General features: G+C 45.7%; 1 protein-coding gene across 2 annotated transcripts in view; it reads left to right on the top strand.

Annotated features, from left to right (window-relative positions):
* Positions 1–16,660, top strand: part of NALF1 (NALCN channel auxiliary factor 1) — a 555,054-nt gene that overhangs the window by 514,698 nt on the left and 23,696 nt on the right. For both annotated transcript variants that reach the window (XM_079137025.1, XM_079137026.1), the window contains exon 2: positions 15,309–15,480. In XM_079137025.1, coding sequence (XP_078993151.1) covers positions 15,309–15,480 — 172 coding nt within the window. The remainder of the gene's footprint in view (positions 1–15,308; positions 15,481–16,660) is intronic.

The raw sequence follows: 16,660 nt of genomic DNA, 5'->3' as shown, positions 1-16,660 counted from the left end.
TCCCTCCTGCCTGGGCCCGCAGTCTTCTTTTCTCGCTCCCCCCTTCCCCACCTCCTTTTGATTCTCTTCCATTTCTCCTGCCATATCTTCTTTGTTTGCTTCATAATCCCTACTAGACAAGCAATAAATATTTATAACCTTAAAGTTTGTAATTTTCCTACATAATTCTACTGTTTTATACTTCTTGAGAGACAAAAAAATATGTGGCTGCATGGGGTAAATATAATAACGTCGATATATTCATGCACACACACAAAAGACCTCCAGACGTTTTTGTCCCAACAGGCAGCTAAAGATGAAGTCATTGAGCTTATTCTCGGCTTGTGGCTTGTAATTCTGATTTTCTTCTCCAGGGCAAAACAATATAAGAAAGGACTTCTCCATACTTTGCCCAAATCTTCTATCGCAGTATGCAGTAGGATTCCTTGCAGGCTGGCACAGGAAGCTTCCTTTGGAATCTAGGGCCAAAAAAAAAATGTTCACGGAGGTAGCAGAGGAAAGATGGAAAGAGACGTGGACCTGGAAACCCCCACCTGGCAGATGAGCTTCTTTGAGCTCAGGGAGACTTTAATTAATGTTAGTGGAGAAACCTCCTTCAAAACCCAATTAAGCACTTAAATCTTCTTAATGATCTCTGCTCCCCGAGTCCGGGGGCAGAGAGGGGAATCGATTTAACACCAGGGATAAAAATAAAATGTTCCTGGGTATGGTGCACTGACTTCCCCTGGCACACAGCTCTCCCCCAAATTTCTCATCCACTCTGCATCTCCCGTGGACTCCTCTCCCGCACTCTTGAACTCTGCTATGAAAAGGTTAGCAGCTGAGCCCAAGGCATCCCCTGATGCATAATAACTGTTATATAAAGCACTTTTAAAATGCACACAGATTTCGAGTACCTAATTATGCTGCAGGTGTTGTGCATCCCCCAGCATGAGAAATGATCCCGACTCGCTCTTTATCACCAGCCTGACATAATGAAAACTTCCCTGGGCTCGGGGAGACCAGGTCCGCCCCACAGTGCCTCTCCCCAGCACCAACGTGGTCCCCATCATCGTGATTGGTATTGGTTTTAGATTAGCATGTATTTCCTGGATGTACTTTCCCATTAAAATATTTTTAATGAAATCCAAAATGAATATGTTTACCAAGCTCTAGTATTACTTGGATATATTTGAGTGTGTGTGTCTAAAATATGGGGTTTTTTTTCTGAGATATCTCTAGTTCAAATAGCATTATTCTGAGACATAAAAGCAAAACAGTATTAGAAAATTTTATAAAGCATTCCAATGATATAGCTTCTGTGAAGCGTTGGCTGAAATCAGAGGACAATCAATCTTCAGAAAATACGTTAATATTTGGAATGGAGGACTTGGCAGGCAGACGAGAACCACTAAGCCCTTCAACTTGCATGTGTGTTTGGTGCTGCTCCAGACAACGATATAAACAGCTCAGAAGGACCGGATTACTTCGTTGGCATATACTTTGGATAAATGTGACAAGAGAGCATATTGAGTGGCGTATATCACAGTTTCTCCTCCCGGGCAGAGGTGTGCACTGCACTTTGAGGGTCTGAGGGACGGTCTGATTTTGATGAACCGAACTCTAGGTTTGGCAGTAAGGAGACTAGCTCAGGGCAATGGCAGGAGCTGTGTTCATAATCCCATGCTCCTAGGACCTTTCACTCTGTATTTTTCTGCACAGGGTCCTACGGGTTGCAGCTACCACTTGCCCTTGTTGGGATGCACCTATTGCCACTACTGTTCATCTAAGTCGCCTGGTAAATATGGCTTGACTTACAGTAGCTGCTCTGTTTTACACCAGTGGCTTTTGCCTTTCAAGTGATAGATACTTAGGGAATGTTGGTGGAATTAATTAGTTAATAAAAAACGTGATTCCACAGTTCTGCTCTTAGGTATTAAAAAAGAGCTTGTGTTTTGAACTAGGGGCCTTTGACAGCTCCTGTTGTGGGCGTCTTGTAGGGTTCAATTCTGTTTTACTTTCCCTGATGCAGGTACGGTCATCTCACCCTCCCTAGCATCTGAGGCTGGGTTTGCAGCTGAAACCCAAGGCAGAAAGCTGAAGTCAGACACATGTGCTCCTCCAGCTCATGGCAGGAGACCGAGGCTCCAGGCTGCCCACTTGAGGTCTCCACGCTTATCCATTTCACTGTCAATCATCATGTAAGACTGGCACCCGGGGGAGTGTCACTGGTCTTTGCCACACAGCTTTCTTGTCTGTGAAGACAGGAAGGTCACCACCACCACACAACCTTCAGTTGTGTCGTGGAGAAAGTGTTTCAGAAAACAGATTGTGAAAATTCTAACTCCATGATACTATCAAGACGATCTGCTCAGAAGGTCTGGATTCACTCAGGATCACCATTTAGGTGTTTTTACAAAGTTGTTGCAGAGATGTGGTGTCCACACATTTTCCTCGGGTGTCAGGCACACTGTGTCTCAAGCATCTTTAGCAGCTTGCAATATTTAAAGCCACCCAGGACAGGATGAGATGAAGGCACAGTGTGGACAGGAAGTACCCACGTGTTCTCAAAAACTGGCTTAAAGTTACCATTGTCAAAGGGAAAACTGCAGAACTTCTCTGCCACAACTCTGGTTCAGCCTGCATTAGGACAGCTGAGGATGGCCATACGGTCCTTTCTTCCAAAAAATTATTGAGAAAGATTTTGCACACAAATGATAATCTAAGTAGACACACACACATTGCTTATGCTTCCAAAGATGGAAGGTGGGATCCAAGCTCTGACTTCAGCAGGGAGAGAATGGGGTGATAATCACACGGGGTCTCAAGGAACTTGCCTTATCCTGATGGCACCTGGAGTTGCTCAGTCTATACTTTTAATCTATTTTTCAAAAAGAAATTTCATGCAATAATATAGCATGAGACTGTCTGCTATCACATGACAGTGACATGATTGTATGCTGGTACATTACGTAGACACAGCACTCTTCCGTGAATGCAAAATATCTAGTAGCTATAGATGTCACTGTGGCCAAATATCTGCTTCAGGGGCTCACTAGAGCATCTGGGTTGGAACTGGCTCTACAGCTTAGCTTGGTCATTGGGTCAAGGATCAAAACTTTCTGGGCTTCATGTTTCAGAAAGTGGCATGGATTACTACCCGCCTCAGAACCTTGTAAGAACTTCAGGAAGGCAATACTTCCATCAGCCATTTCTGTTATTGTCTGTTCTGGCTCAACATGTCCACGGTTGAGAGTCAAAGTGGGCTGTCTGCGTGACTGTCACACTGCTTCAGGTGGAGAAGGATCAGGAAGAAGTCGGGAAGCCGTGGTTACGTGCTTTCAGCTGGAGTCAGAAGGCCGAGCCTCAGGGTCTCCTTGGTGTACCTGCTCCCTTACTGCACTTGGAGTGAGAATCTGTCTTCAGGAGTTTCTGACATTTATACTATGGGAAGGACTCAGGGTATTGGTTAATTTTCCAGGAAAAGTTCTATCAAAGTATATTCTAATAAACAAATACATAGCATTATTTTACTCATCTGTTGGAAAATGTTGAAGATATTTCCTGGCTCAAACCAATTTTTTAAAAAATTGTTTATTTGTTCTAATCTGTTGAACACGACAGTAGAATGCATTTATAGATTTTGATAGATCATCCATAAATGGCATTGTAGCCTCCCAGGTCAATTTTAAATAGTGTTCTGTAAGTTCTAAGGATCAAACCGCACTGCTGTCTGGGCCTTCCGGTCCTCCCCTTGTCGCTCCACCAGGCTCCCTTTCTCTCTCTGCGCTTGGGGGGCCGAACCCCACCTGCCAGGTCAGACGGTCACACAGTCAGTTGATTTGCTTACAGCTCAGTGACTCAGAAAAACAACCTTCATGAATTGGAATTCAATCAGGGGGGAAAAGTTTAGGAATGTGCACGTTTATGGCAAGTAGTACATTTTTGTTTGTACGTTTGTTTTCACATGTAAGGAGCAGCTCAGTTTCAATTCTAGTAAGGGAACAGGAAGTGGGGCTTTTGGTAAGATAATGAAGCTGAATCTTGACACATGTAAGGAATTTGTGTGTGAGGGGGGCAATCAGAATTCAGGGGAAATGATGGTTCTTTGAATTGTTTCCAATGCCTGTATTAATAGGGAGTTTGATTGATAAGGTCCCTTATCATTTCTGGGTATTTTACATCTATTCCATTTCCCTTCTTGATTGGGCTCCTCTTCATTCATTGATTAGTATTACGTTTCAAACATTGCCTGAATCTTCCCATTTTGATATGGAATGGATAGGTTTGCATAGGTTTGCTTGTTTTATTTCCATTTATTTTTTCATCATTATTATTGTTTTCCAGTAAAAAAGAATAAAGAAAATCAAAATGTTAATTGTAGATACTGCCTAGTTTACATAGGGATAATCTTTTAATTGCTAATATTTGGTCTGGTGTTTAGCCCACATTTAATTTCAGATCTGTATATTAACAAGCAATTTTTATCACTGTCAGTACTAAGAAGAAAACTTTTATCCTTGCTATTGCTTTATATTCATGATGATTTTTGAGCCTCGATGGTATTTTCAATTGAATAAAAATGTATTAAAGTGCTCATTTCAGGGCGTACGGCGGTTGGCATAACCAAATGCACAATGTGGAGGCAGACCGTTAGTTTCATATGCTAAGACATTGTGCAGACCCACACTTAGTAGCTTTTTATCTAATTAGCATTGCTTTGGACTCCTGATGTAATCTAATGTTAAAAAATGGAAGTAGCCTTTATATATTCAATGGTATATCTTATTGATGAATATAAACATTCATTTTCAAAACAGAAAAAAATCTTAAAATTCCCTGTCCAGATTTTATGATACCAGTTTTACATAACGATGTAAGTACTTTCCTAGTTTAATTCGGGTATGTTTCAGCATCGTTATGCAATTTGTCAGACTTTACTGTGAACATAAAAATGATACTGCCTTGCCATCCCAACAGAAACATCGTCATCGTCTGCTTAGAAGCTGCACCTTCCATCGTCCCTAGCTTTTTTACTGATGATTACTAATATTTCATTGATGATAGATTTCAATAATGGTGATTGTGTTATTATCTTGAGCAGTATTTTACGTTAAGTATATTTCTGATGGATACTAAGCTCGGGGTGACACAGACAGATGGGCTAAGAGTCACATGCTTTCTGTTTCTGCAGAAGTGGGAACAAAAGCATCCTCCTCTGATTTCTGCTCCTGCGCACACGCACGCACACACAGGAGGCCCAAAGGGCAGCTGAGTGATGTTTCCAGACCTGGCTCTGAGAAAAGTCTGACACCTACTTCTCCCTAACATGCACCACACACTTCAGAAACAGAATATGCCTTTATTTTACTGATTTCATAGGCACAAGACTGCAGAAAATGAATGAACACAGAGAAGACTTGACTAAAAATATCTTTAAAAATGTTTTAAGGAGGAATTCAAGTCCTGCCTTTGGACTTAACCTTTTGTCCTGATTTGTATGAGTGAAATTTATTGTCTTACATGAAACACCCTGATCTTATCATTGGGAGAAATGTATTTCGATTTCTTAGCAAGTTGCATACTCTAAGATGTCAGAAGAATACATTGTCCTTAATCTCAGTATTTACTGAGGTAATACAAAAGCACTTTTTCCTTTTCTGCTGTCCCCCAAAGCTGGTGGAACATTCCAGAATGCATGAAGTGAGTCAATACTGCATTGTGATTGAATTCAACAAATCATCTGATCATATATGTGTGTATATATATATATATACACATATGATTATGTATATATAAGAGATAATGTTATTTGAATATAACCCCAATAAGTTTTGTATTAGCAGTTACATATTTAAATATTGCCGTGGCTCTAGAAAGTGCCAAGTCATACTAACCAGGACAAAAAGACAATGGTGGTCTTCACCAGTATTCTTCCTGCTAAGTCGGCATTGTTGCAGCATATCCAAAATTGTACTTATTTGCCTTGGAAAACAAGTGCACCAGAGGAAATGGTCACCATGAGTTCCCACATCAGAAAAAGAAGAGGAGGAGGATAAGGTGAGGAAGGCCTGCAGTAACCACCTTCAGTTAGTGCCTGAATACCTTCTGCCATGACCAGCAGAGCCAAACCTGTGGTTCCCAAGAGGACTGTTGGGGGATTAGAAAAATAAAGACTGGCACATGCAGATGCTAAAGATAAATCTGGGATCAGGTGGAGAGCTGTTCTCTGATGGAGAAGAAGATCTACAGAGTTACACCAGCAATCAATCTATCTATCTGTCTATCTATCCATCTATCTATCTATCTATCTATCTATCTATCTATCTATCTATCTATCTATCTATCTATCTATACACACACCTCATTATCAGGTTAAAGACTATGCAAGTGTTATTCTTTGTATTCAGAAAGTTACAGAAACTAGAAACATCCATGCAGCCTTTCTGCAGTTGCAATCCACAGTCACAAAGTACAACGTGAGGAGCTCTGTGTAGCTCTCAAGAAGGGCCACTGTTTAAAGTCACTGTTAAGCAGCAGGCTCAGGAGGAGTGGAGCTGGTGAATCACTGTGGTTGTCGATCACGAAAATTTCTCTGTCCCCAGGAACTATGTGCCTCCGTTCAAGGTCAAAACTGATAAGACATCGGCCGAGCCTCCTCATGCAGGGCATTGCCACAGCAGCTAGGCATCCTTATGCGTTTGCACAGAAATGTTCCCAGGCACCAGGTGGGCACAGCCACGAGGTCATCAGAGATCCCCAGTCTCAGTCCCTGCTCTCCCGTTCTCTGTCATTGCTCTCCACACCTTCATTCCATCATAGTTCATTCAGGAAACAGTGGCTGAGCCCCGCCCAAGCCTAGGCCCTCGCTCTGTGGTATTCACTGGTTAGTTAAGACAGAGCAGGTTCTTGCCTTCTTGGTGATTTTTGCTTTTTGTCTAGTTAGATAAGATTCATTAAGACTGGGGTTCATAATCCAAGCAAGAGTTCAGATTTAAGTGTTTGTGCAACAGAACATGACTCAATTCAGCACTTAGAAGTTGAGAACTGCCATTTAACTTAAGCCAGGCTTCTAAGTGTCCTCTGAGGATGATGCCCTTACCATTTACTCCATCATTCACATGTGCAAACACTCACACTTCATATGTGCTTTACAATGTACACATAACAGTTTATACGTGTGCTTTATAAATACATATTTATGTAAGGGAAAGGTGTCAAAAGTTTTAAATTGATGGAGTGAGCACTAAACGTGTTTGGAGCATCCTGTTTAAAATGTACATAATTTAGTGTCACTTCTATGTAACTTAACAGCTGGATAAATATTCGTGTGAGAAATATCCAGAAAGAGAGAGGGAGGACTTAGGATCAGGACCAGAAAAATAAGCTACTTAATTGGAGGAGGCTGTTCATTCTGATAGCAGGCAAATTTATTTTCTTGGTAAAATTCTAGCTCTTTCTTCACTAACAATAACATTGCTCATGTCACTAGTTCATAGGATTTCAAGAAAAGCACAGGCATGAATCCTTAGCTATATTTTACATATTCCATTATGGAAAAGTACCCATTCCAGTTACGGAGGGAGGTGTCTTATTAAACTGCGGAGGGGGTACAGAGAACCTGTGGCCCTCCAAAGCCCAACCCCAGACGAGGGGTTTCCTGCAACCCACCAAGTATTTAAAGTATCCTGAGTGAACCCCTGCTCACTCCTGGCTGGTGTGGACTAAAACATTTCCATGTGGGGTGTGGGTGGTGCGGAGGGCCTCCTCCCCCACGTTCTGGCCTTTAGGGTTCTCCACAGACCAACTTGCTTGAGTGCCATGAGCCGTGGCTTCCCCATGTCACAGTGATGAAGTGCTGAGCCCATCTGGTGCAATGACTGGGGACAGGAAGACTCTCCAGCTCCCTCCTTACCAATGTCCTCCCCCCTGTCCTCAGTCACACTAGCCTCCTGCTCCCCACCCTCTGACGCCCAGGTCGCTCCCTCCCGGGATGCCTTTTCTGTGAACCTGCAGGGCCCCGCTCCTCTCCCCCTCCCCCTCCCCTGCACACTCGGCCTGGCGTGGCTCACCTGCCTCCTTTAATTGGACTATTTTCCATGTCAGGGAAAATGTCTTGTAGATACTGGGGATTGAGCTCAGCAGCACCTTGCCGCTGAGCCTCATCCCCAGCCTTTTTTTTTTTTTTTTTTTTTTTGAGGCAGGGTCTTGCTAAGTTGCCCAGGCTGGATTTGAGCTGTGTCTCCCTGCCTCAGCCTCATGTACACTTCCTCTCTCCGTGGGGAGACGGTCTCCCTTGCTCTGCATGACCAGCCTCGGCTTTTATTTGAGACGCACTTCTATCTCCTCTTCTTCACAAGACAGATTTCCTCACTTTTTAAACCCTTTTCGACAGGCTCAGCTAGCCTGAGACGTGGTGCCTGGAACAGGATCTCTATGGACGTATTCGCTTGCTGTCCCTTTACAGCTGTAATTCCAGCAGGATCCCCGTCGCCTTCATGGTGGTCAGCTGTGCCTGGGTTCACGGGGGACTGTGGGTAGAGGGCCCGGGACCTGCATTACCCCATGTCTGCCAGGTGCCACAGGCTGACCATCCACAGGAGGTGCTTCCATTTCCTCCTGCCTCGTCTTGCTCTGCATTCCTGCCTCATCACCTCTTTCCCATTCTTTCTGTGGGCTCTCAGGCTGTGACAAGTGATGAGCAAGTCACCAGGCGTGCAGTGGCCTCAGTGGCCCCTGCCTGCCGGCGCCTCCTTCCAGTTTAGCCTGCTAAGTAACTCGCATCCTGGAAAGCCCCTCTGGATGCCCTCCTCGGCCCTGCCTCCAGCCTGTGAATGGCACTCTTTGAACTGCCCCCTCTTGTGGCCTCCTTTCTGGACTGGATGCTCGGGCAACCATCAGAACCTTGTGTCATTTTGGTGCTCTGGATGTGCCTAGTAGAAATCTGTCTTCAGGGGACTTCTCACTGGGAATGAGCTGCCTGCCTTCAGGTTTACATGAAGAATCCTGTAATTGGTGAGGGACAGCCAGCCCACTAGACTCTGAGGACGTGCATAGCCAAGGCTGCAGTCCTGAGTCCTGTGAAATTCTAGGAATCACTTTTCCAGCAGCCAAAAAGGAGGTCTTAATTGAGGGTCAAATAAAGGCTAAAGAAATAGAATTTTAAACGTCTACTTTATATAGGGAATCTCTTCCAGAAAGATGCCACTATCCAGGTTCCCAGTGCAGGGTGTTCCTGGCTGCAAGCTGAGAATGTCCCACTCAGCAGAGGTAGAGTGGGTTGCCGCCCAGGGCTCAGGGGGTCTGGCAGAGCCTCAGAGAGCAGAGATTAGCTGAAGCTTGCTCTTTAAATGAGCACAATGATTCGGTTGGAATTTTGGGAAAACAGGGTCAGAAGACACATTCCTCTAATTCATACCTTCCAAAATAGTTCTGCCCAGCCTCCCAACCACGCGTTCACAGTGATGGTGCCCTGAGTTAGCTCATTCCTTTCAGGGTGAGGAAGAACTCCGAGGGAGCTGCCTCACCAGGGGCCCCCGGCAGAAGCATGGTGGGCCTGGGAGAGGAAGGAGGGCCCTTCAGGACGTGGGGCCCTGGCCGCGTGCGGTAGCTGCTATTTCTTCACAGCCTTTTCTGACATTGGGACAAGACAGAGAGAAGCTCAGACAAGGCAGAGTCCACAGCTGGAGGGAGAGGCAGTGAGCTGGGATGAGTGCTGGTGTCAGCGGAAAGCGGCAGAGGTGCCCGGGCATTAGGGAGGTGGAGGGGTGGCCCTGCCGAGGGCGATGGCGTCACGTGGAGCGTGCAGAAGGGGTGCGGGGCGGCTCCCAGGTTCCTCACTTCCCGCTTTTCTCTGGAAAGGTGCTGAGTTCCACTTGGTATTGTCTTGAACTTGAGATGTTAAAGAGTTTAACTGAAACAGATCAGAGAGGGAGAGAGAGAGATTAGCACTGGAACTAAAGACTCGGGTCCCACTGCTTCGCACATAGCAAATGAATCACAGGGTGGACTGCCGACCAGACCAGAGGCCTAAGGGACACCAACACTTTGTGGAGGAGACCCGACAAGAACAGAGGAGGACAACACACAGAGGAAGGCGAGGAGGCAGGAGGAGGAGGGAAAGCCAGGGTCTGCAAGCCCCAAAGTCAGGGGAGCCGCCATCTCTGGGCCCGCCGCATGCAGTGCTGGCCAGGAGTCCGATGAGGAAGGGCTGATTTCAGCGGCCGGGTATCAGCGGCTGGGTCAGGGAGCTTGGCAAGGACGGTGCCATCAGAGAAGTTCAGGCCGAAGCCGAACCACAGTGCGATGAAGAGTGAGAGATGAAACAGGGGCAGGAGGGAACTGAGAGACCTGAGAGGCTTATTAACGAGGGTGAGAGGAAGCAGGCCGACTTCGAGTCCTAAGTAGGACACTCTTGCTCCTGAGCGGTGCTGGGACAGGCTGGGGGGCTCCTCTCAGGTTTCCTTCCTCCCCTGAGCTCGGGTCGGTCTTGGGCCAGGGCCGCCTCTCCTCAGGAAAGCACAGGCTGTGTTTTGCTTGGGTCTTCTCTGCAGTCAGTGCCTGCGACCTCCAATGGCTGTGCCCTGGGCAGCAGGCTGGCTGAGGTTGGCCCAGCCTTGTCCCTGTGTGAGTGGACGCCAGGGCCATGGGCAGGACAGGGCCTCAGCGTATCATTAGGCATGGCGTGGGCGCACCTGGGAATGTAGGGCAGCTCCAGGACTCAGGAAGCTCTGCAGCGCCAGGGAAAAGCCCAAGTGTAACAGCAGGATCTGAAAGTGGGTCACAACAGAGAGAGGAAGGCGCTGGCATCCGTCTTCAGGAAAGGGGGCTGGATGAGGGTGTGCCGCCCTTGCAGGCCTTGGCAGGCCCAGGGCCTCAGCACCCTGCCAGCCCTGCGGGCCCTTCCAGTCATAGTTGGGCCTCGGCAGCGCTCTGGTTCCCGTCTCGCCCTCAGAAAGTAGCACGCTGTCCAGCTTCTGGGTGCCCTGCTTGCCTGAGACACTGACACAGAGCCGGAAGCCAGCGTTCGGGTAAAGGAAGGTGAGCTCCTGCATAAAATGCAGCATGTGTTAAGCACCAAGCACAGCAGCCCCAGGCAGGTGCTGGAGCAGACCAGAGCTGACAAGTACCTCGCCCCCAACACAGGCCAGCAAAGTGGCGGAGCTGACAGAAGGCAAGCTAATGATATTCATCAACAAAGTGGCAGAAAGGAAAAGAAAGTCCTTGCTAGTCTCTGGGGACAAAGGAAAGGGGCTTCTTGATTTGATGATGATGACTATTTCTAATACCTGACATTTTTTCTTCGTATTAAAAAAATTGCAGCCAGATATTTTTCTGAGCAGGCCAACACATATTTGTGACATAAATCTGCTACTTAACTTTAAAATATAGATAGGGATTTGGGGGAGGGAGGGAAGCATATTTAAAAAGGAAACATAATTTGGCCTCCTACTGGAAAAAATGCTAATTGTGGGCATTTGTGAAAGGTTCTCATAGGTGAGCCGTGAGACGCCACGTCCAGGGCCATCCCTATAGGAGAAGCCTGAGCCGTTATCAAAATGGTTCTGGACTTCCCTGTACTACACATGAAGCAAGTGCATTCATTTTTGTTACCTGCTTCTGTTTGTCAATCCATAGGCAGGAGGATCAGGAGTGCAAAGCCAGCCTCAGCAACTTAGCAAGGCCCTAAGCAATGTAGGGAGCCTCTGTCTCTAAATAAAATATAAAAAGGATTGGGGATGTGGCTCAGTGTTAAGTGCCCCTGGGTTCAATCTCCAGTAAAAAACAACAACAACAACAAAAAAAAAAAAAACAGTGTTTTCCTTGCCACCAGAAAACATCTGACTTCATCAATCTCCCAACTTCAGAAACTTCTAGAGACCTGCTGCAGGTGTCTTGGGGTCACTCATTTCTCTCAGCTTCCTCACCCAGGGACCCTCCTGGAGGTTTTCTGACAAGAGATCTCGAGTCTGCTGAGCCCGTGCGGTTCAGGACGGCAGCAGACAGCCCGCCCGCTCCAACACGGCTCTTCTGGCGAGAAGGCTCTTCCTCGTGCTGTGCCAATATCTACCTATTGCATTGCACCCTTGTCTTCTGTGTCCACACTTTTTGAGGAAGCCACTGTCATTCCTTAGATATCGAGGCACCTGCGGGGAGCCCACCCTCTCCACCCACTCACTGCACCTTCCCGACCATTTCTGTCACCCACACGACGGTCTCCAGATGTCTTGCCCACCCAGTATTTCACGTTTCAAGTAATCTTTGCAAAGATTACAGAAGAATTTTCTTACTTCTCTGGCAAAACTTTTCCGGTTACCTCTGGAATGCTTTAGCAGATGTGCCGAATGCATGCCTTGCCTTTTTTTATCAAAAACGTGTCTACAGAGAGAAATGATAAATCCCCATTTATATAAAAATCGTTTCTCAGACTTAGTCAGTTAAGCAGCGATGACATATTTCTCCCCTGGGCTTATTTTGTTTTGGTTCTCAGTTTCCTCCAATTGCTTTCTAACCTGCCTTGTGCCCAGAACTAAAATTTTAGAAAATGTGTTAAACTCAGATGAGAGCTCTTGGTGGTGTGTTCAAAAGTCGCCACACAGTCAATCAGGAGCTGATGCTCGGGGACCTGGCAGGCAGGGCACTGCCACCCAGCACAAGGCCTGAGGGCTCGGGCAGCTGCAGGAGTGCTCACACCTCTCCTTCAGGACGTCCACCTCCTGTTTGTAGAAACTGCTTTGATCCCTTACCCATTGTTTTGAGTGAAAAATCTGCACATAAATTTCCATTGAACTAGAAGAGCAATGGATCTGTCCCAACAGGGCAGTGCTGAGGAAAAGACTGGGAAAGAGGATGGGTCTGTGTTCCCAGAGACCTCGTCAGTCCCTGCTGTTGGGGAGAGGCCACCGGGAAAGCATCCTGAGTGCGTCCCAGCCCGTGGGGAGCGGGAGTGGTGACACACACCCCTGGGCCCATGAAGATGCCTCCAGTCATCTGGGATCACCCAGGTGTGCTCGTCACAGGAGAAGCCTTAGCGTGAGAACAACAGCTAGGCTGCAGAATTTCAGAAAGACGCAGAAGGTGAGCTTCCCTTAGAGCAGAATTTTATTGTTAGACCTGCATATGGAACCGTACCCAAAGCCTCCGAGGCCAGGAGGGAATTGGAACCAGGATTCACAGGTTCACAGGCCAGTCTTAGATCAGCTCGGTTTATATCATGAACTCACATTTCACATGCTATCCCATGCAATTCAAGTGGTATTTTGCAAAGCATCTTCAATTCAAACTTCAACTCCAAAGAATGGTTTAAAACCATTTTGTTTTCTCTTCTTCCAAAACGGATGCTTCCAGCCCCTTTTCTGACAATGCAAGGGTGTCACCTCCACCTGTCACCACGGCGCCAGGGCACATACCCACCACTTTCCCAGCTGAAATTTAAGCTTTCTTAGAGGGATCCCCAGGCAAGAGAGCATTTTTCTTAGTGAACGTTCTCATTGTATACTTTTGTGTGAAGACCCACTCAAAAGACCTATAAGAATAGGGATAATTTGTATGTTGTCCCAACAAGTTATACAGGTGACTACGGACCCTTGAAGACTTAGCAAATCGAAATGACTTTGGCAATCTAAAATTGTATCTACCTTTCGCATTTATCCCATCTAACTCCTATGGAGGCATCTTAACCAAAGAGTGAAACTTCATTTTGATGAAATTAATTAGGAATTAAGGACAGAAATTCTATACAGTCCTCCTTATAGCAAGTGCTCTTTGAAAAGGAGCACACATGTTGATTTCAGGAGTATCCCAAATCCCTGTGATTGCCTAAGTCTTTTGAGATTTTAGAGTTTTCAGATTAAACATAAAAAAAATTAGTAGCAAAAACATAACCTTGAGAATCCTCTAGAATAGAAGTTTAAATTGTGGGTTTTCCACTTATCCCCTTTATCATTACTCTTGAGCAAAACGTGACTAATAGCTACATTCTAAGTGTCTGCCAAGAATTACATGGGAAAAACTGCTTGTAGCGTGCTTAGAACATGGTCTAAAAATGACAAATGTTCGATTATTCTTGCTCATGTTTCTAGAATTTTGGATCTCTTAGTGTACATTGAACTCTAAATCATTGGTCTTTTCGTCGCATGGTCAAAGGGTTATCTGTGTAACAAAAACCTAGAAATGGAGAAACAAAAGCCATCAGTGCCAAGGACCCAGGACAAGGCCGAATTTCAGTAATCCATCTCTTTGGTGGATAATATGGTTATTGTTTATTTCAATTTAAGTTCAGTTTTTTTTTGTTGTTTTTTTTTTATGTAAGGAAAAAGTAATCTTTTCCGATGATCATTTCCCTGAATAACTACTAAAAACCAAAGAGATAGATGAAGTTATATTCCTTTCACATCGCGTTCAGTTAGATAAACAGTTAGATAAACTGAACAGCCAGAACATGGTGGCACAGGCCTATAATCCCAGGACTCTGGAGGGAGGCTGAGTCAGGAGGACTGCAGATTCCAGGCCGGCCTCAACAATTTTGGCAAGGACTTCAGCAACTTAGTGAGAACCCAACTCAAGAAACACACAGAAATAAAAAGGGCTGGGATGGGGCTGAGTGATAAGACACCCCTGGGTTCAATCCCCAGGACCAAAACGAAACAAAACGAAACAAAACAAAAACGAAACATGTGACCAAGATTGATGTGCATTACACAACCTCTAAACGGTGACACTGTGGTTCTGACGAGGTTTCCCTCCTCCTAACCTCACCGAGGCATGCCTTGTCTGATCCACGCTGTTTCTGGGCTTCCAGCGAGGTGTCTTCTGCATCTGATGTGAGTCATCCATGTAAATACCCCTGTCTTCCTGTTCTGGGCCTCGGATCTGGGAGCCTGTAAGGGGCTTGGCGCCATCTAGTGTCCAACGGCGTGTCAGCTGAGGGTCGCAGTCCAGGGAATCATTGGCCACCTTGCTCACTGCAGTAGATAACTATAGTTTATCCACAGGGTCATTCTTTTACTTTATGTATCGCTGGATTTTGAAAATGCCATGTCCTGCTTAAATCCACTGTTTTCCAAAGGCATGCATCGAAGTAAATGCCTGAATACACTCTGCTTGTGACCAAGCGCTCAATCGCCACTGTTTTCTCTTACTGCAGAAATGTGCTGCTGTGCTCTTACCCAGCAGCTGCCACTGTGTAAATGTGCTTTCTCATGACGAGGTTTCCTTAGGATCCCCTGAAACCACAGCCTGCTGCTCCCAGGACAGTGTGTCCTTCACTGGAGGCAGAGAGAGCTTTGTCACCCCTCCATATTTTTTATTTTTATTTTTATTTTTTTCAGATTGTCTACAAAGCCTGGCTCTGTTCCCAGTATTTTGAAGTCACACAGTTTAACTGCAGAAAGACAATTCCTTGCAAGCAATACTGTTTGGAGGTTCAGACAAGGTGTCCGTTCATACTGCCCGACAACGATGAAGTCATCTACGGAGGCCTCTCGAGTTTTATCTGCACAGGTACGGTGCGGCCAGGGGGCCCAGCGTCTCCGGGGCTGGCTTTCCTTCGTGATGTTTCCTTGCTTTGCTTCCTCCTTCCACTCTTGCAACCTTGAAGATGCAGCTGGTAGTTTTCCATGCTTGCCCACGTAGAGGCACGGAAAGTCCCCCAACAATGATCTGAACACTGTTGAGTGTCTACGCCACACTGTCTACACTGCCACTGAATCCACAGTCATGAATTCTGTAAGAAGATAATTCTGCAGGGAAAATGTTAGCAAGAGTGAGCATTCCATGTGACTAGGAGCGGGCTGAACTCTGCCTGCATTTTCCCTACATCATATAAGAACAGATGATGAGAAAAGATCATTGAGATGATGCTTCTCCAAATTAGCATGTTTGTCTCCATGTCCATTTGCTGAGTGTTTTATGTGATCTTTAGTAAGCATCACAGCATAACATATCTGCATAAGTGGGTCTGTTCCTGTGTTAAAGCTGCACAGTGCCAGATACAATTTGAGTCTTTATTTCCCGTTAACAATGTTTACTTCTTTCAGTGGAGGGACGAGACTGGGAGAAACACCAGCCACTGCACTTGTTTTCTGGATATTTCTAAGCATGGTATCACTGAGGCAGAGTAAGATGCAAGGACAAGGGCAGATCATTTTTGAAAATAAATGATGAGTCTACAGTGAAAATGAGATATTTGTCCAAAAGATGTGAAAATCCGAATCCTTTCTCTGTATTCTCTTATAGTTAGAAAACATAATATCCTTGTAAATACATGTCTTGACTCATGGCTTGACTAGTTTTCAAGTTTTAAGGATAAACCCTATCATAAGTGTGGACAAACATGAAAATTCTATTCTTATATTGGGTTTTATGAGACTCCTCTTAAACACAGTGACATGTTGAGATGCTCAATGTGAAAATCCATCCAATTATTTCCAGATCCCTTATGCATTAGCCATATTGTTCTAAATATAAGTGATAAGCCAGCAAGACACAGCCTGCAGTTCTCCTCCTAAGGCCTGCCTAGGGAATGGACAAGGGTCTCCTGTCACTCCCTGGAGGCAAGGACCCCTGGGTGCAGGTGAGGAGGCATGGGCTCCTTTCTCTTATGCATTCTTCCCGAGACACGACCCTTCCTACCACTTCACTAATACCAACAGCCCCTCTCCAACCTGTGCAGTTTGCTCTA

This window comes from Sciurus vulgaris (assembly GCF_902686455.1).
Source record: "Sciurus vulgaris genome assembly, chromosome: 4".
Taxonomy (NCBI): Eukaryota; Metazoa; Chordata; class Mammalia; order Rodentia; family Sciuridae; genus Sciurus; species Sciurus vulgaris.
This window is presented reverse-complemented; position numbering and strand designations above follow the sequence as displayed.